The sequence below is a fragment of the Prionailurus bengalensis genome, chromosome D2 (assembly GCF_016509475.1).
Source record: "Prionailurus bengalensis isolate Pbe53 chromosome D2, Fcat_Pben_1.1_paternal_pri, whole genome shotgun sequence".
Classification (NCBI taxonomy): Eukaryota; Metazoa; Chordata; class Mammalia; order Carnivora; family Felidae; genus Prionailurus; species Prionailurus bengalensis.
Window position 1 is genome coordinate 46,246,850 of NC_057351.1, and position 20,266 is coordinate 46,267,115.

At 46.4% G+C, this 20,266-nt stretch overlaps 1 protein-coding gene across 2 annotated transcripts in view; it reads left to right on the plus strand.

Annotated features, from left to right (window-relative positions):
- Nucleotides 1-20,266, plus strand: part of WDFY4 (WDFY family member 4) — a 295,982-nt gene that overhangs the window by 92,018 nt on the left and 183,698 nt on the right. For both annotated transcript variants that reach the window (XM_043596828.1, XM_043596827.1), the window contains exons 14-23: nt 3,835-4,049; nt 4,885-4,979; nt 5,891-6,128; nt 6,316-6,392; nt 7,451-7,672; nt 8,356-8,534; nt 14,308-14,539; nt 15,885-16,030; nt 17,067-17,178; nt 17,880-18,070. In XM_043596828.1, coding sequence (XP_043452763.1) covers nt 3,835-4,049; nt 4,885-4,979; nt 5,891-6,128; nt 6,316-6,392; nt 7,451-7,672; nt 8,356-8,534; nt 14,308-14,539; nt 15,885-16,030; nt 17,067-17,178; nt 17,880-18,070 — 1,707 coding nt within the window. The remainder of the gene's footprint in view (nt 1-3,834; nt 4,050-4,884; nt 4,980-5,890; nt 6,129-6,315; nt 6,393-7,450; nt 7,673-8,355; nt 8,535-14,307; nt 14,540-15,884; nt 16,031-17,066; nt 17,179-17,879; nt 18,071-20,266) is intronic.

Consider the following 20,266-nt stretch of genomic DNA (forward strand, 5'->3'; position numbering starts at 1 on the left):
AAGAAAAAAAGCAAACAACAACAACAAAAGAAAGCCAAAAGTCCCTGAAGCAATAAGTGAAGTGCTGGTAATAAAACTGGAGATTGTAGACCTTTATTTTTAATTCTTATTAATAAGAATTATTATTAATAATACACTGCGAGGTATTTTTACATCTTGCTTCATACGGACTGTCTCCCCAACTTTCACCCCAAATTAAAAGACTACAGATACCAAATAATCCAGATTCTGGGAGAAGGAAACTTCAAGGCAAGGGGGTGGAGGCTCCCTTTTGGTTCCGAGAGGAACGGAGAAGAGGGAAGGCCGAGGTGCACACCCTGTGGGATGCAGGGAGAGACACTGAAAATTGCAGAGGAAAGGTCTGGGGAAGGGAGTTAAGGAGGTTGGGCAGATTTCCACGAGGAGGAGCTCCTCAAAGTGAAAGTGATGGAATTATTTAGCACAAATGAGTTTTGGCATTTCTCCCTTCTGTCTCTGGTCCCTTTTGGGCTACACATTGCCTCTCCCAGTTTACGCCGGCTGTGTTAATACTGCAGTGACAGGGAAGGGGTTGTCTCAGTCCATTCAGGCTGCTATAAGAAAATACCATAGACGGGGTGGCTTATAAACAACAAGAATTTATTTCTCTCATAGTTCTGGAGCCAGAAGTCCAAAAGCACGGCGCTGGCAGATTCAGTGTCTGGTGGGGGCTCACTTCCTCATGGATGGCCCTGTTCTTACTGTGTCCTTATATGGCACAAGGGACAAGAAGGCTCTCCCGGGTCCCTTTTATAAAAGCATGAATCCCATTCATGAGGGCTCCACCCTGGTGACCTAATCACTTCCCAAAGGCCCCACCTCCAAATACATCATATTGGAAATTAGGGCTCAACATATGGATTCTGGGGACACAGGCATCCAGTCCATTACAGACACCATCTTCCCCCAACGATGAGATCTTCCTTTGGCAGCAGTAATGTTGGCAACAGGATGACACTTCATTTCAGAGTGACAAAATCTTGCCTGGGAGCAATCCCCCTGAAAAAACATTCTAATGTAGTTTAAATTTTAAACTAAAATGAAAATGGCCTAAAATTTTAAGTCAGAAGTATTACTGAAGATAGGGTAAAGACAGAAATTTCACTAAATGCCATCAGTCTGTGGCAGGAGCTCTAGCGATGTGCTCCTGGAAGGAAGAGAGGAAGGTAGAGGGTGAGCTGTGTGACCCCTTCATTTTTTTTTTTTTAAATCTAAGAACTGATGATTAACAGTGTAAATATGTGTCCCAAATACAGTTTAATCCTTGAAACATATATGCTACTAAGCGGTGTCTGAGGCCTGTGGAAGAGTGCCGTCTTATTAATTTCAGTCCCTTAGTGATACAAACATAGTCTTGATCACTGTGGGCAGGGTGTTCCCAAATCGCTGCACACGTGAGGAGGAGATGGGAAGTGAGGTGATCCTGAGCATGGGGTCTGGGATCAAAGCCAGGCCCTGCCTTACCATGCGGCCTGGACAATGAACTTCTCTGGGCTCAGTTTCCTCATCTATAAAATGGGGAGAGTAATAGTACCTCCATCATAGGGTTGTTCACGGGGATTTTATAATCTACACAGGTCAAAATGCTTAGACTAGAGCCTGGCACATCCTGGGCACCCAGGAAATATACTCATCTCAGAGCAAACTGTGGCCCCCACAGTAGATGCCAGGCTCAGATTCCCTTCTAGATCCAAGAGCTCCGCGAAATGCACGAGGGGCTGCAGGGAACCGCTCCCACCCAGCCACTGTAAATCCCCTGCTACGGCTCCTTTTCTTACTGTACTCAGACTGTCCCCCTCACCCGTCTTGCCTGTAGCCTGTGATTGCCTTGAGAGCGGGGACGGTGTTTTGTTAATCTTGAAATTTAGCCAGAGCCTGACGTTGAAGAAGCCGTTAATGCTTGTTTGAGGCAGAGGGGGAAGGAGGGCAAGCAGCGAAGGACTCCAAGAAAGCTTTCATGGTGGGGGGAGTGGGTGTACATATCAGATGGTCTGTGACTTGATGGGAGGAGAAGCCAGTCATCGTTAGAAAGAGATTATTCAAATTAGTGCCTTTGTGGTTACTCCTCCTGGCTTTACACTGGTGGACTAACCTAGACATGATCTGTGTTGTCAGAGATCTCCTTTCTTGAGACCAAAAACTCGGCCAAGGGTGTGCATGCTAGGGCCTCAGGTAGGGTTCCTCAGAAGTGGAGCCCAAGGCAGGGGCACAGGTACATCAGATCCATCAAGGGAGGGATTCGAGGAAAGGGGAGTGAAGGAAGCAGGATGATACAGGGAAAGAAGCTGAGTGAGGATTAGCTGAAGTCCAGCATCAGCCTGAGCCCACAGGGCGGGGCTTTCAGGCATGAACCGCACCACCGAGGCAGAAGCCGTGACCTCACGGCTGTAGTCTGGCGTGTGTGTGTGTGCATGCATGTGCACGTGGTATGTGGATGTGTGTGTGTTTGCATGCGTGCGTGTGTGAGCGTGTGCACATATGCATGTACACAAACATATATATGGCTCTGTGGGCATGTATATACATGTGCATGCATGCACACACACACGCATGGATGCTCCTGTGTGTCCACGTGTGCATACACTTTTGAGTATATATGCATGAGTGAACATATATGGGGGGGGCACATTGCCCCTGGACAGGGCAGCTCCCAGTTGGGGAAGGGCAGCCCTCTAGAGAAGGCATGGCTATGATGGGTACACTCATCTGGAAAAGGAGGTCTGGGGGAGGCTCCCATAGCATCCACTGCAGGAAAATTCCATTACGTTCTAACTGGTATCCCTCTCACTTCAGACAATATCGTATACAACAGTAAAAGAGAGTGTAGGCAGCCCCGAAAGTTTTTGTAGAGGAATTTCTCCCTCTCCACCCCCACCCCAGATTGTCTGCATCACTACAGAGGGCTGGGAATTTCAGGCGTTTATATTTTTATGAAGAAAAGAAAGGAAGATTGCGGAAACCATGTATTTGGCTCAAATATTCACTGAGCTGACCCTATGCGCTCTCTTCTGCGGGCCTCAGGGACATAAAGATATTGAAGGGACTGGAAAAGTAGTAAGGGTAAGATAAAAGCACCACTATCCGTGTCTGAGAGGTGGACGAAGGACAGTGGGAAGGCACATGGGGGCGGGGGGTAGTGACAATCAGGGGCTGAGGGCAGGCGTTGGCGAGCAGTTCTCGCAGGAGTGGCGACTTGAGCTGGCGTGGGCGCTGAGCATGGCCTGGTCCGGCCACAGCCAGTCTGCGTGGGCACTGCCTGTGAGCCTGCCTCCCCGGGGCACTGCACCTTCTGTGCCGGGAGTACGACCTCAAACACAGGGCTGCTTTGTGAGCGAAGGCTGTGGGGGCGTGGGACCCTCCAGAGGCTCAGCCACTGTCCAGGACTGCAAACCTGTCTGACCCCGGTCTTCCTACCTTTTGAAAGGAGCCATGTGTCTGGACTTTTATGTGAAATTTCTGGTTGTTTAAATGTTAGCAATTAATTCAGAAACTGCTTAAACATCACGCGGGGCAGACACCGCGTCTCTGGGGCAGATGCGGCCTCTTGCTGGCCGGCTCGCAGTCTCTGTTTTAAGCCTCTATGTCTTTGGCAGCTGACCTCAGTGGCCCCATCCTCCCACAGACCAGCCTCTGGGGTTCCCATTGCACGAGAAGTGGGCACATCTGAGAACCCCCGATATAGAGTACAGTTAGAACAGGCTGTGTGGGTGCAGGCGTCTGGCCCCACACCAGTTTGGGGCCTGGTTGGGGGCCCATCAAAGTTGCCCACAAAATGTCCTGACCTCCAGGGCTCACTGTTTGCTTTTGCTCTCTTAGCTTTCCCAGGAGATCCAGTGCTCCGTGGCCAGTCATATCCAGTCCCTGGTGAAATCGGAGAAGAACCGTCAGGTCATGTGTGAGGCGGGGATGCTTAGGACCCTCGTGGCCTCCTGCCGCAGGGCCCTGACCACCAGCACCAGCCCCTTGCACTCAGGCCTCATCAGGATTTTTGAAAAACTTGCCTCCCAAGCCATCGAACCAGATGTGTTAAGGTACCATGTGCCGCTCATTAAACACTGCTGAGCTGCTGGCAGCTGTGCTCAGGCCCAGTGGACAGTAAGAGTACATGGGACAGGTGTCCCCATGCCCCCTCCTGCACCCCCCTGTGCAGGGTGTGGCCCTTCCCAGTACTGGACAGCGCGAGTCCAGGAGGAACCCCGGGTGCATGCAGGCAGTGCAGAGACCCACAAAGCAGACATAGCCCCTCCCGTGGAGCTGTGGTCTTCGGAGAGAGGGGACCCTTCAGAGGGTCCTGCAGACAACCCAGAATCGCATGGTGGGGGATGCTCAGTGGATAATGCCAAAGCTATGGGAACTGAGAGGGGCGGGGGCTGTGAGGGCTTCACTGCTCAAGGGGTGAGGCTGTAGGAGCCAGGCTGGTGTGACGAGCAGTGGCCGAGACTCCCGACAGAGAGAGGGACAGAAGCGGTGCTCCCTTGTATCCTATGGGAGCCTTCCTGCTGGCAGCCCGTCCATGAAGCCACCTGGTGCCTGGAAAGCTGAGCAGGAGGGAGAGGCAAAGAGCAGACAAACGGAGCAGACACAAAACGGAGTAGGACAAATTCCTTCTTCTCTCTTCCAAATCTGGTTTGAGGCTGCTAGCTGGTCAAAGACACCTAAAGGCACCAGCTCTGTGGTCTGGGTGCCGGGCCAGTCTCCCTCTGTTTTTGCATGGCTTAAGGAAACGCTTTCCAAACAGAGAGAAGGAAAGTGGAGGAGGGCATCAGGGAGCACTGAGATTTGGGAAAGTGCTCGGATGAAGCTGGAGAACACTTCTGTTCATAAAAAGGTCTTCATTTTGTTTCTCTTGCATGGTCTGATGCTTAGACAGTTTCTAGGTCTTGGAGTTCCCCCACCTCCGTCAGCTGCAACGAAAATCCTCCATTCATCTTGTGTCCACGGAGGGGACTCTGGAGGCTCAGGTGAGGACGGAGGAAAGAACAGGAACAGGTTAATGGGAATTAAAAAGAATACGCATTCCTTAGAAGGGAGCCTTCACAACAGGTGGGAAGCAGACAGATTTAAAAAATGGAATTGCCTGCTGCTCAGTGGAGCAAATGAGGAAAAGCAGGATTGGTGGTCCCTGGAGAAAGGCCAGATCTGGAAGGAAAAGGATGACCCCCATCCTCATATAAGACAGGTGATGCTGAGCGTGCCCTTGGCCCCTTTGGTCCCAGATCATGGAAAGAGTGATAGGGTTTCCTTCATGATACAGTGCATGCTAGAATACCCAGAGCTGCACCTGGATGGAGGTGCCAGTGATGGTTTTTTGCACAGCTCACAGCTCAGTGGACAGTTGGGCGGTCAAGAGGCCAAAGCATTGGGTGGGTCCCCTAGTATCAGTCCTGGTACCTGGGAGGCTGCTGACTCCAGGGACCGGCTTAAAGAATAGAAAGCTATGGGCAGGTTGAGTGTGGATCACATAATTGAAGAACATGGATGGAGATTCAGCTGATCCTGGCAATCAGGGGAGGGGAGCAGAGCTTTCAAACAGACAGGCTGCTGTGAGCGGGGAGTTCAGGGAGCCAGGACAAAGTGTCAGTGAGCGACGGCCAGTGGGGCAAGCCAATGATGGCAACAGAGAATGGTGCGCTGGAAAGCTGGGGGTGTGTGGGGAATGATGGAATTAAGGGAAAAGAAGTTTCGAGGAGGGACATAGTGTTGCTGCAGTTCAGGGTTACTAAGTCAGTAGAGAGCTGCTTCACAGGGGTCAGGAAGTGCTGTGACACTGTGGAGCCCTCCTTCAGGGCTGTGGCAGAAGCATCGAGGCTGTTGTCAGAAGAGCAGATATGCTTGAACAGGGACATGTCTCTTCTCTTGCATGTTGCCTTAGGGTCCCAGGCTGCAGAAGCAGGGACTGCTGAGGGTCCCGTAGGAGCTGCCCCGGGGGCCGACCCTTGCTCAGCAGTCACACAGGCCCTCAGATCCTCGAGGACGTCCCAGGGCTCAACCACTGCCCTTCAGACTTCACTCAGCCTCATCTCCATGACCTCCCCGCGCAACCTGCAGCCTCAGAAGGCGGCCCTGGCTCCATCGTTTGTGGAATTTGACATGTCCGTGGAAGGCTATGGGTACAACACGTTTCCTTATGCTTGGAATGCACTTTATTAATTTCCCAGGGCCCTTGTAACAGCATCAGCTGCTTTCTGTCCTCATGGTGTAAGAGAGAGTGAGGTCCCTGCAGAGGGACAGAGGGGAGATGTCATGGCCAGAAGTTGGTTTTTGGTTCAATGATCTGAGATACTTTTCTGTTTCCAGATGTTTGTTTATTCCGACTGTGTCTACAGTTATGGGAACCAGCACAGAGTATCTGGTCTCTGGAGGGATCGGGACAGGTAGGTGTTTCTCAGGGGGTTTAGCTTGCTGAGCCGTCCTCACCCTACCCCAGAATAAGTGCTTAGGGAGCCTTGATTTCAGATTCCGCTTGGCATTTCAAGAAAGTGGGAGTCTTTGTTGTTTCTGTATATCTGTAGAGGAGTCATCCTTCCGGTTTGTCATGCCTGTTTTAGGGCGGGAGGATCCTGTTTATTATGTGTCCCAAGGGCCCGTCCGATGCCTCTGCATAGAGTGGGGACTCAGTGAACACTGATGGGCTCATTCGGTGATTTGATGTCTGAGTCTGTGTTGGATTCATTCTGTCAGTGATTGACAAAAGTCGAAACAAACACCTTACCCCGCCTTAGGACTCTTTCTAGAGAAGAATATAAGTTCTATGTGGATGGCCATCTGATCGACCTGGGCCCTAGCAGGCTTTGTGCACTGCTGTGCTCGGCTAAAAACTGCCTGGGAAGGACAGGGCAAGAACCCGGTGCCGCCCGAGCTAAGCACCCTCAGTTAGAAGAACCTGGGTTTCTCTGGAATGGTGGGCGCTGAGGAGCCATTGCATTCACAGCCCAACATGGGGCACCAAGTCTGATTCTGCTTATTCACGGAGGACAGTGGGCCTGCTCTGCACTGTAACCCTGTTACAGGGCAGGAGGGCGTGGGTTTGCCTACAGTGGAGGCTTCCCCATACAAGGTTCAGCTGAGTAAGGCTGGTGTCCCCTGCCTCTCACAGCACACTGCCCAGCTTTAGATCAGCTGACCAGTGGGCCAATGATGACCGATATCACGGTTATGCACCCCTTCCCTTGGCAAGGTGGCATGGAATAATAGGTGGGACAGAATTGGAGAGAGGCTTTGGGGATCTACACTCAAGTCCTGGTGGGAATATGCGAGTATGAAAAAGAGGACAAGCTTCTGCGGCATGGGGTCGACATAAAGTGGGCATGAGTCAGGTGAGGCACAGAGCTGGACACAGTAGGGCCACCTCTGGGCCGATTCAGAGCCACGGTGAGTCTAGACAAGATTCCAAGGCAGAGAAGCTCTAAGGGCATGCTTGTTCTGTCTCCAGGTGCTGCCAGATCGTTCCCTCCACTTGGTGGCCTGACCTTCTCCTGCTGGTTCCTGATCAGCAGGCACAGCACAGTCACTGAGGGCCACCCTCTGCGCTTCCTAACCTTAGTGCGTCACCTGGCCAGGACTGAGCAACCCTTCATCTGCTTCTCTGTCAGCCTGTGCCCGGACGACCTCTCCTTAGTTGTGTCTACAGAAGAGAAAGAATTTCAGTCCCTGGGTAAGGCGTTGGGAGCTGTTTTCACCTACACTTGGGGAGAATGGGGCTAATTCAGCAGCTTTTGGCACAAGAGCCCAGGAGCCCAACCCTCCTTTGGTGGCTGGTGGCTGGTCCAGGCTCTGCCATTTAGAGCTCAGCCTGGCTGTCTAAGCTCATCCCTCTGTGACGGCCGGAAATGGCCTGTTCTTCTTGTGTTCCCCAAGAGTGTCACTGTTTCATAGGGAGACACCCCAGGGGTGCCTTGGCATCATGGGCACAGAGCACAACTGCTTACTCCCCCCTCCTTCTTAGGACTGTAGGGCAAGTGTGCATGGCTACAGAGGCGGTCTAGTGCGGGGTAGACCGCAAAATCTGACTCCTGGACTTGAATACTACTTGCTCCATGACGCTGGGCAACTTACCTAACCCGTCTGTGCCTCAGGCTGGTGAATGAGAGTCGTGATAGCACCTGCCTCCAAGGGTTGTTGTGAAAAACAAAACAAAACAATAACCCCAAAAAACCCGAAGTGACATTTCTAACAGTTCTTAAACCCATGTCTGGCACAAGGCAAGACCTCAAGCAACGGTGGCTGCTGTCGTCATTATTTTATGAGGGGGTCGAGGCCTCCGCACGAGGCCCTGTTCTCCTGGGTTGCTGCAGCATGGCGCCGCATGCCGGGTGTGGTGTTTGTGGTCTCTTGCAGACATCATGGAACCCGAGGATGATCCTGAGCCTTCTGCTGGACGCCAGCTTCGGGTCAGGTGTGGCCAGCTGCTGGCTTGTGGTCAGTGGCACCACCTGGCTGTGGTTGTCACCAAGGAAATGAAAAGGAATTGTACCGTTTCCACCTATCTGGATGGACAGATCGTTGGCTCAGCCAAGGTGAGCTAGTTGCCCCGAGCTCCACTTGCCCCACAATGCTTTCCTGGCTGCACCACTCTGGAGCGGCCTCAGGTCAGTTGGTCCTTTTCATTTGGCGAGGGGAGGGGGCGGGGTCAGTATCTAATGAAACTCACCTTTGGCGTCCAGTACACTTGGCTGAGCTCATGCATAAGAAAAACCCAAAGAAACAATAGAACAAAAATCCTTCAGAAAATGGAATGAAAGCTACACAACCAGATCAGAAGGTGAAACGTGGACATCAGAATAGTCATAAGAGAATATAAATTCCCAGAGTGAATGAGGCTTTTCACAGTTTAAGTTATGGATACCCTAGGAAAGTCTGCGTGGGGGTCTCAGGTTCTACTTTTCCAAGAAGCTTGGTGGTGAATCTAACACAACTGTCCTTCCACCATACTTGGGAGTCAGGCGCTAGAGCTTGAAAGACACCAATACCTCTTGCCAGATTTACAGCAAGGATGATGAGGAAGAGATGATTCCCTGCACAAAGAAGGCAATGGAATGTGAACACATAGCTGGAGGAAGTATCTCGTCACTGCCATTTAGAGTCACCTGAAGTCCTGAGGCATAAGGCAGAGGAAGCTGGGAGAGGAGGGACATGGCAGGAGTGCTCCAGGACCCACTGTCGGAGATCCCCAAAGAAGTCAGAGAGAGAAGCGCCCAGAAGACAACAAAAGGCAAATGCAGCCAGAGTGGCACCCAGGTTCCAGAGAGAGCATCTCAACCTAGGCTGCATTCTTGAATCACCTGGAAAGTATTTTTAAAGTTCTGTTGTGCAGGTTGCTCCTAAGATGAATCATAACAGAATCTCTGGGTGCGGGGTAATTTGGTGATGTTTTCAGAGCCTCTCAGATGATTCTAACATTTAGCCAGAATGGATGACCTTAGATGAATAGGTTTCTCATTTCGATAGTTTGGCATTTGAGGCTCGATAATTCTTTGTTGTAGGGACCCATTCTATGTATAGTATGATACTTACCAGCATCTGTGGCCTCCCTAGATGCCATCGCATCCCTCTCTCCCCAGTTGTGGCCGCCAAAACTGTCTCCAGACATTTCCAAATGCCCCCAAATCACCCCATGTTGAGAATCATTAAGGTAGAACAACCTACATTCAATACAACACCTAAAGGTGAATTCGATGCTGTCATCAGGTACAATTGTTTTATCAAATAAAGGCAGTGGTAACCAGAAGGATTCAGCAGGAACTTAACAAAAATAGGTTTTTTAAAACAAGAAGCTAACTCTTTTCTCCAATCGTTGACAATACCGGCCTTTCTTTCTTTCCTTCCTTCCTTCCTTCCTCCCCTTCCTTCCTCCCTCACTCCATTCCTCCCTCCCTGCCTCCCTCCCTCCTTCCTTTCCTTCTTTCCTTCATTCTTTCCCTTATTAAATCTTTTTGAGCACGTATTCTATGTTAGGAACTGTTTTAGATGCCAGGAATTGTCCATGACCACCAATCAGTACCTTCGGGAGTGTGCATATAGTACAAAACAGAAGTTAGATTTATTAAGCTTGATGTAGCAAGACACTCTACTCCCTGGGGTAACAGGGACTTGGAAGGAACATATATGATATGCGCTTATTTAAGGTGATTTTGGGGAGGGTTCAAAGAAGTGGAGGTTGGTCTGTTCTCAACCGGGTACCGTCAGAAAGAGGGAGTTTGATGTCCGTGCGTGTTCAGAACTTGTATCCAGGAAGTAGGAATAATGGAGCAGGTTAGAGTTGTTCTTGGAGAGAAAGCTAACTCATGTTAGCCAGGATGGGAAGGGTGGTTACTTTTGTGGTTGCACAGTGTCTTTGTTATTATCTGTTTAGGCATGATTATAGAGGAGGCTTCCCCCCGCCCCAACCTTTTTTTTTTTTTTTTTTTTTTTGCAAAACATGTTGGTACTCTGCCTTGTTTTACAGAATAGGTTGGTATTCTGTGAAATAGTTCATGTACTTTGAGGCTAAAGGCAAGTCGTATTGGTGTTTGCTTGCACCTAGCACAGGGGCAGGCACATGGTAAGCCTGCAATAAATACTTGATGAATTGCATTGCATTTAAGGCCACAAGGAGGAACACGGACTGGATTGATAGTGTAGTTGAGTGACCTGGTACATGGATGAACATCTGGCCTCAAGGGACCAGCTAAACCGAAGCCAGTCAGGAAGGAGGTTGGCAGTAGTGTGATGTCATGGGGATATGCCAAAAATACGTGGAGAATGACCAAGGGTTGAGTCAGACAGAGTTGACTTTCCAAGATGATCTCAACAAGTTGGTTCAGGATCAGCAAATGAAATTTAACTGGGGTACACATGAAGGCCTGTGTTTAGATGCAGACATATGCTGGGTAAGAATAAGATGGGAGAGCTTAGTTTGGGGATGACCCAGCTTAAGGATTGTTCTCTAATGTTAGAGATTTTCTATTAATTTCTAAGTTCAGCTAGGTTAAATTTGGAAATGTGGGGAGTATTTCAATAGCCTGAACGAGCAAAATGACGTGGGAGCAATTTAAGACATCTTATGTTTATAAATCAATCCAAATGGTGCTGTGAGTAAATGCGCTATGAATTTGGCAAAAATGCAAGCTGGATAGCAGGAGGGGGGCAGAGCTTCAGGTGGGACAGACAGAAGTTCCTATCTGAAAGGAGGGAAGAGAGGACAGCACAGTGGACTTCACTTTAGGCAAGGCTGGTGGCTGAAAACCTGGTTTGTTTTTGTTTGAAAATCTCATTTAATTGATAGGGAGTAAAAGAATATTTCTGAAATTGTGTGACCTTTCCTTTGAAAAATATGTATTTACATACATATGCATAGATGTGGTGACTTTATAGTCATTATAAAAAATAATATAAACACATTTTGAAATAACTAAAAAATAGAGCAAAGATAAAATATTGCCTGCATTCCTTCTATCTTACCATAGTTTGTAATTTCTTTCAGTTTTTTCCCTTTAAAAAAGTAGTTGCAACTTTATTGTGTGGAAAATTTTGTATATTACTTAGCTAGTTTTAACTATTAGTTAAGTCTACCAACATAAGCTTTGAAATGATCATTTTAGGAGTTCCTGGGGGCTTGGCCGGTTAAGCAGCTAACTTTGACTCAGGTCATGATCTCACTGTTTGTGAGTTTGAGCCCCGTGTCAGTCGGGCTCTGTGCTGACAGCTCAAAGCCTGGAGGCTGCTTTAGATCTTTGTCTCCCTGTCTCTCTGCCCCTTCGAACTCGCGTTCTGTCTCTTTCTCTCTCGAAAATAAATACTAAAAGACGAAAAAAAATTAAAAAGTGAGAAATTATCATTTTAAAATTTGTGATACTCTGTTAACTATTTTCTTTTCTTTTATTGAAATTTTTATTGAGATAATTGTAGACTAAAATGTTGTTGTAAGACATAATAGCAAGAAATCCTGTGCACTTTTACCTAGTTTTCCCCTAATGGTGGCATTTACAAAACTCTAGAACAATTTCATAACCCAATTTTGCTATTGATACAATCTGCTACTTTATTCAAATTTCCCAGTTTTATTTATACTTGTATATATGCGCATGTGTTCCACACAGTTTTATCACATGTGTAGGTTTTTGCATCCATGAGTCGTGCCAAGATTCAGAATGTTTACATCACCACAATGCTCCCTTGTGTTGCCCATTTATAAAAATTATAGCCACTCCCATTCACCCACACCTCTCTCCCCTATCCCTGTCCCTGACCTTGGAAAACAATAATCTAAAATGTTGTTATTTCAAGGATATTATTTTTATGAAACTGTACAGTGTATGATCTTTCAAGGTTGGATTTTTCAATCCACATAATTCTCTGGAAATTCATCCAGATTGTCGCTGTGCACCAATAATTAATTCCTTTTTATTGCTGAGTAGTTTTTCATGACCTGGCTATATAACCATTCACTGATTGAAGGACATCCGGGCCGTTTCCAGTTTGGGGATATTACAAATAATGATGCTATGAACATTTTTTCCTTTTTTTGTTTTTTATCTTTGTTTGTTTGTTTGTTTTGCTATGAAGATTTGTATACAGGTTCTTGTGTGAACTTAAGTCCATATTTCTCTGGGATAAATGCCTAAGAGTTCAGTTGCTGGGTCATAGGTAATTGTGTGTTTACTTTTTATAAGAAATGGCCAAATGATTTTCCCAGAGTGACGGTACCATTTTACATTTCCCACCAGCAATGGATTAACAATCTGGTTTCTCTGTATTTGCAGTGGTCACTGGTTTTCAGATTAGCCGCTCTGATAGGTGCATAGTGATGTTGTGTTTTTAATTTGCACTCCTTTCATGGCTAATGAGATTAAAAATCTTCTCAAGCACTTATTTGCCATTTATGTAACCTCTTAAGTGATGTCTGCCCATGTTCTGTGTCCATTTTCTAATTGGATTGTTATTTTCCTCTGGGGTTTTAGAGGTTTTTGATATATTCTAGATACTAGTCCTTCGATGTATGATTTGCAAAGAATTTCTCCTAGTCTGTAGCTTGTCTTCCATCTTCTTTCCCATAGGAGTTTGCAGAACAAAAGTTTTTATTTTGATGAAGGATTCATCAAATTTTCCTCTTATGACTGCAAAGGTTAGGTTGAAGTTCACTTCTTTGCCTTTGGATGCCCAGTTATTCCAGCAACATTGGTTGAAGAGGCTATCCTTCTTCCATTAAATTGCTTTTGAAACTTCATCAAAAATCAGTTGGGCACATTTGTCTGGGTGTATTTCCAGATTCTATATTCTGTTCTACTGATCTATGTGACTAGAACTCTACCGATACCACACTATCTTAATTATTATAGCTATGTAATAAGCTAGCCTGTGTAATAATATTGGTTAGAGTGGTGTCTCCCACTTAATTTTTCTCTTTCAAAAAAGATGATCAAAAACATTGTTAATTTTTGAAAAAGAAGAATTAAGCTATTTGTTTAAGCTATTCTAGGGCTTGTGTCTTCAGATACAAATTTTAGAATTAACTTGTCTGTGTCCACAAAAAACCTTCTGCCATTTTGATGGGAACTGAATTATATCTATAGATCATTTTGGGGAGAAATGATATCTTCCCTGTGTTGAGTTTTGCTATCCAGAAACATGGTATGTCTCTCCATTTACATAGGTCTTCTTTGATTTCTTTCATCATCCTTTTTGAATTTTTAGTATGCAGAATCCATACATGTTTTCTTAAATATTTCATTTTCTTTTGCGCAGTTGTAAATGATAGTGTTTTTAATTTTAGTCTCTTCATGTTCATTGTTGGCCTGTAGAATGTGATTGACTTTTGTGTGTTTATCATCTATCCTGTGACCTTGCTGAACTCACTTACTAGTTCTAGGCATTTTTTTTTTTTTTTTGTAGATTCTTTGGAATTTTCCACATGGACATGTCATCTGCAAATAGAGATAATTTTACTTCTTCCTTTCCAATTGGATATGTCTATAATTATTTTAGTACATAAAACTTAATGAATGTGCCAATACTGGACATTTGGGTTCTTAGTGGAATGACTGGAACAAAAAAGATAAACATTTTAGTGTCTCTTAATATTCCTTATCAAATTTGTCTCCAAAAGCACAGTGTCAGTTTTTTGCTCCCACCAGCATTTTGTAAGCTGTTTTCCTGCACTGTGTCTCAGCTTTGAGAGTGAGATTTTTAATGCTTGTAGATATAATAAGCTATTACTTTGAGAGAAGAAGGTATATCATTTTATCTCCATAGGTGTTTATTTGATTAATTCTGAAGTTAAATCTCTCCCTTTCCCCCTTTTAATTTTAACAGATGTTGTACATCCAGGCCTTGCCAGGACCTTTCCTTTCAATGGATCCATCTTCATTTGTGGATGTTTATGGATATATCTCTACCCCTCGAGTTTGGAAACAAAAGTCATCATTAATATGGCGTCTTGGCCCTACATACCTCTTTGAAGAAGCCATCTCAGTGGACACTCTGGAAGTTATTAACAAACTTGGCCCAAGATACTGTGGTAACTTCCAAGCTGTGCATGCCCAAGGTATGGAGTGTTTTGATTTATAATGATCTTGCTGATATTATTTTATTAAATGGACATCCAGTTATTTATAGCATATTTATAAAAAATAAACTCAGTGTAGGTCAGTCATTAGGGAAGACCTCTGTAATTGAATCATTATAAATTTACAACCCAACAGAAAATGTCACAGAAAAGGAAATGACAATATCCTTTGGATTTCAACTCTGAAGCACATAATGGAGGAGAATAGGTAGGCAATACCATCAGCAAAGAAAGAGAGGAGAGAATGAGATAAATAAGTTGCATTCCTTTTAATGAAGAAGCTTTTTAACTAAAGCATACTGTTGTCTTCAATTATTAAACAGGCAGACAAACGCATCCACATTTTCATTATTGATTGCTGGCTGTTCAAGCAGGGAGTACTGCTCTCTGTGCTCTGTTAAGTCAAGGGGGTCAGCTCCCATCTGGGAAGAATGATGAATGAATTTATGTACAGAAGCCTTGTGCATTGTGAAGGGCGATTGAACACTGTTGAGTGTTTCTGTCTCCAGGACCTATGTCTTCTTCAAGCTTCCATTTCCTATGGCAAATGGTACTGGCCAGAGCCATGCGATGAGGTCAAGTCTAGAGCCAAAATTTTGCTGACTGGTTATTCAGACCATGCAGCTCTAGGACCATGTGCGGTTCTCCTTGACCCAGGGACCAAGGTGCTCATTCCAAGTGGAATGTTCGCCACGGCATGTAGCTCATCAAAAATTTTAGGGCTTTCAGCCCAGCAGATTTCTTTTTCTTTTCTTTTTAAATATTTATTTATTTATTTTGAGAGAGAGAGAGAGAGAGAGAGAGAAAGAGAGAGCAAGTGGGGGAAAGGGAAAAGGAAAAGAGAGATTCCCAAGCGGGCTCTGCAGAGCCTGATGCAGGGCTCCATCCCATGAACCGTGAGATCATGACCTGAGCCAAAAACCAAGAGCTGGACACTTAACCGACTGAGCCACTTTGGCGTCCCCATTTTTTTTTTTGTAAGTCAGCTTTCTTATCACTTAGCATTTTGGTTTTGGGGAGTGAGGTTATAGCATATCCTTGGTAGATGTCTCAAGCTCAAGGTGATTTCACACCTTGAATGCCTCTATTTTATAGTAGGGTTAATCTTATGAGATTTGTCCACAGTTTTCTCTAAGTGTCAGAGAAGCACAGGTAGGGCCCAACATGTGATATAAACATACAACATGCAAACATACAACGTAACAACATAAAATAGTCCCTCAATGATGACTTCACCATATAGCCGTAGATATTTATTTCCCTGAGGTTGTACTTTCTTTTCTGTAAAGTGAGAGTAGAGATGATCAAAGATGTGTTGTTTTAGGAGAGGACCTTGATACAGAAGCGACGCCCCTGGTTGCAGAGGAAAGGGTTTCCTTTGGCCTTCACATAGCCAGCTCCTCCATCACCAGTGTTACGGACATCAGAAACACTTACAATGAGGTGGACAGCCGCCTGATTGCCAAGGAGGTACGACTTCTGCCTTCACCTGTTGCCCCCTTTTGGAATCCTGATCTCCTGGTTTGCTTTAGTTTTCAGCGCTTAAGTGAACACTGATTTGTGTTGGCGCATGTGTAGACAGATACGCACAGGCACGCTTCCCATTTCGTTTGTTAAAATATCGTATGCCTCTCCACCCATTAGCATCCCCCGAGACTAAACCTTTCGTTTATAATTGCTCAGAGAAGAAAGTAGGCAGTCTTTATTCTTCACTGTAGAGCAGGAACAAGTGGAATTTGAAAAACCTTTGTGACACTGAAAACACGATTGAGCTTCCCTTTTCTGGATGCAACTGACCACGCCCCCCAACCCCCAACACTGCAAAATGTTCTGTGAGTTGCCATGTGTATTTTAAACAGCAAACTTGCAAAACAGCAAGCCGACATGTTTGTAGATGAAGATGCCATTAGATGAACTATTTCCTAATGCCTGCACGGAGCGTCTTTTGCTTAATGCTGAGAAATTTGAGCTGATGTGTTGACATCCTCTCCACCCTCACAGAAAGAAGGCCATCTCCCTTTACTGAAAGGAGAGATCAGGGATTAGGTCTGTTGAGCACACAGCTATGCCTTCCCCACGCGGTACCCCAGATTCCCATCCGCCTGGCCCTCTGAGACTAGTGAAGCCAGGGCGGGCCGAGACTGGACAATGTGGACTGGGAAGGAGGCAGCCCGGCCTTCGTGGCACTGTTCCACCTCCACATGTCCCTGGGCCCACCTTGCCCTCATGAGCTCTTTACTGTGACATATGAGACATCGTTGGCACAACAGCATAGCCAAAGCTACTCCCACATGATTAAGGCACAACTGGGAGGCAGGACACGGGAACCTGAAGTTCGGCTTCAGTCTCCCTGACATTGGTTCATTTATTATTTATTCACCGACCTTCACTTACTGAGTGCCAACTCTGGACCAGGTCTCAGGCACCTCGCCTCCAGGACCTCATGAACAAAACCTCTTCCATTTCAGGAAAGTTTCTTGGGACTAATTGTTGCCAATTTCTCTAGATGAACATTTCATCCCGTGACAACGCCATGCCTGTGTTCTTGCTAAGAAATTGTGCTGGGCACCTGTCAGGTTCTCTTCGAACCGTTGGAGCTGTGGCTGTGGGCCAATTAGGTAGGTCAGGCCTTGAGCTTTTACTACTATTTGGGAAGATGGGTGTGTGGCTGTCATTGCTCGTGCAGCCTAGAAGTCTGAGTGGCCATCCAGGGAGGGTGAGAGTTGGAGAGTCAGCCCTGTCAGAGAGCTGGCCTTCCACATCACATAGAAGCCAGTTCACCTTGCTGTATCTGGCAGGTGTTAATGAACTCAGCTACTAACCAGGCTGACATCTATGTACAACGGAACCTATCTAGTGGGCACAGTGGGGTCTTTTGACAGAAGTAATGGTTGTGGTTGTTTGGGTAAAAACAACAGTCAGTTACTACTGGTTGCCAAGAGCAAAGCAGGGGGTTAGTGAAGGTCCAATCTCGCAGGATCTAGAGAGCAGACAAAAGCCACAGGTTGTCAGAGCAACCAGTGGATTGAGGCTCAGAGGGCATGTGACTCATCCAGCACGCTGGAATGAGACAGAGGCAGTGATCTGAAATCCCGTGGGCTGTTTCAGCCTTCTGGTGACCCAGGAAGAACTTAGTGCAGGATCTCTCAGTGACCTAAGGCTGACAAACGTCCCATCCTTCTTCCCAGCCTGTCCCGTGTGCACGAGCCCTTCTGCTGTGAAGGGACACTAGCAGCTCTTGCCCTTGCAGGCTTCCAGGGGACTTGCCATAACCTCAAAGCTGCGATCTATTGATGGAATGCCCCTTCGTCCCACACAGGTGTAAGGGTGTTCCACTCCATCCCAGCAGCGAGCAGTCTGGACTTCATTGGTGGGCCCGCCATCCTCCTGGGCCTCATTTCCTTAGCGACGGACGACCACACCATGTATGCGGCCGTGAAAGTCCTGCACTCTGTCCTGACCAGCAATGTCATGTGTGACCGTCTGATGCAGCACATCTCTGGGTACCAGGTAATCCAACCTCCCATGTGGGCTGTCATTCCCAGGGAGCAGGGAAGAGCTTCACTGGCCTTAGTGGACCTTTCCTCCATGGCAACTTCTAGAGAAGGGAAGCCAGGAGGGAAGGGTCTTGAGACTAGTGTCGCCACAGCAGAAGGCCAAACAATGGCCAGGCAGAGAAGGGCTCTGATCAGAATAGGGATGTTCGTCTGTATACCTGTACCTTTCACTGAATTCAAGAATCACTTGTGGTCCACCCACTTTGCACCTAACACAATGGCTAGGAGCCCAGGTGGAGGAACCAGGTGCTGGGTTTGAATCTTACCTCTTACTCAAACTTGCTATTTAACCTTGGATGAGTTACTTACTTACTCTCTCTGCCTCAGTTTCCTTACTTGTATGATATAGACTATCATACCTCCTATATCATGAGATTGTAGTGAAGGACGAGGTGATTTAATTCAAGCAGGCTCCAGACTGACAGCAGCAAGCTCGACGTGGGGCTTGACACACAAACCTTGAGACCACGTCCTAAGCTGAAGCTGGATGCTCAACTGACTGAGCCACCCAGACGCCCGGGTCTGCAGTCTCTTTTATAAGGGCACCAGTCCCATTCACAAAGGTTCCATCCTCATGACTAAATCACCTCTCACGGGCTCCACCTCTCCTAATCCATCATATTGGGGATTAGGTTTCAACACGTGAAAGTTTTCTTTTTTTGGGGGGGGGGGAACAAAAACATTCACTCTGTAGCACTGTCTAAGAAGGTGGACAAAAAAAGCATATTATTGTGAGACAAAAATTCCCAAAGACTTTATCTGAGTAACGAACCCACCAGATTCACAGATTTATTGTACCTTTACAAATGAAGACAGAAGAGGGAAATTTAAAACGCTTCTCATGTTTTACAAAAGAAATATTGCAAATATTTATGTCTTCGGGGCATATCAGAAAGAAGGGCTGGACAGCGGTAGGGCAGGTGGGAAATGACAGGTTTGAGTAAAGCAACAAGATTACTGTTATTATTATCATTTGCCTTCTCTGACTACTCTTTATAAAGAGAATCTCCCTCCATCCTATCCCATCTCTTTCCAGACACCTTTTCTTGCTTTCTGTTTCTTCATAACCTGCACGGCCAGTTGGTAGGATCTCCATATACTTGTCATGTTTGTGGTCTGTTTTGTCCCCCTAGGCCCCTAGGGAGACGTCCCATGAGAGCAGGACGGGTCTGCTTGTCCACCCTAAGAGCACGTGGTACACAGCAGTTACTCAACAAGGTTTTATGAATGACTCAGTGAATGCAAACAAGGGTCTTCAATTAAATGGCCTGCTTAAGAGTAAATTTAATTACTTTTAGACTTTTACTTTATTCATTTGCTGGTTTTCTGATTGGACCTAAGAGCACGAGAGCATGAACCCCTCTATATGTTATTTCTATCCAAACTTGTGTATCATCCTCTTCTCAAATGAGGCGGCATCCAGGCAAGTTTTAGAAGATGGATTTTCATAGCATGGTAAAGAAGGACAGTGTTCCAGACTAACATTAAGAATACTTAAGGGATCCTGAGGCTCCTGGGTGGCTTAGTCGGTTGAGCGACCGACTTCAGCTCAAGTCATGATCTCACGGTTTGTGGGTTCGAGCCCCACGTTGGGCTCTGTGCTGACAGCTTGGAGCCTGGAGCCTGCTTCGGATTCTGTGTCTACCTCTCTCTCTGCCCCTCCCTGACTCATGCTCTGTCTCTCTCTGTCTCAGAAATAAATAAACATTAAAAAAAAATTAAAAAAAAACACTTAAGGGATCCTGTTCAGTGTCCTCCATGTGGAAGGGAGGAAGGACAATGATGGGTCTGTGCAAAATAACCTGGATGGAGAGACAGACAATGACCAGAACTCTGCTACTCCAAGAGGCGTGTGGATTTTATCTTGGAAGGGATGAGCAATCATAAGAAGGCTTGGAACAGGGAAATGGAAGGATTCATGCTTTAGAATGACCTTTGAAACCACAAAGGAAGATGGGCCAGAAGGGTGAGATTTGAACAGGGGACTGAGAGAGAGTCCAGCATGCTATGAGACTACATTTCTGGCCTGGAAAGACTTGGGATCTTTGTGGGAAGGGTGGGCAGATAGCACTGGAAAGCAGTTCTGTGTGTCCAGAGTGCTGCAGACAGGAAGGAAAGAAGATATTTGGGACATGCTAAATCTGAAATG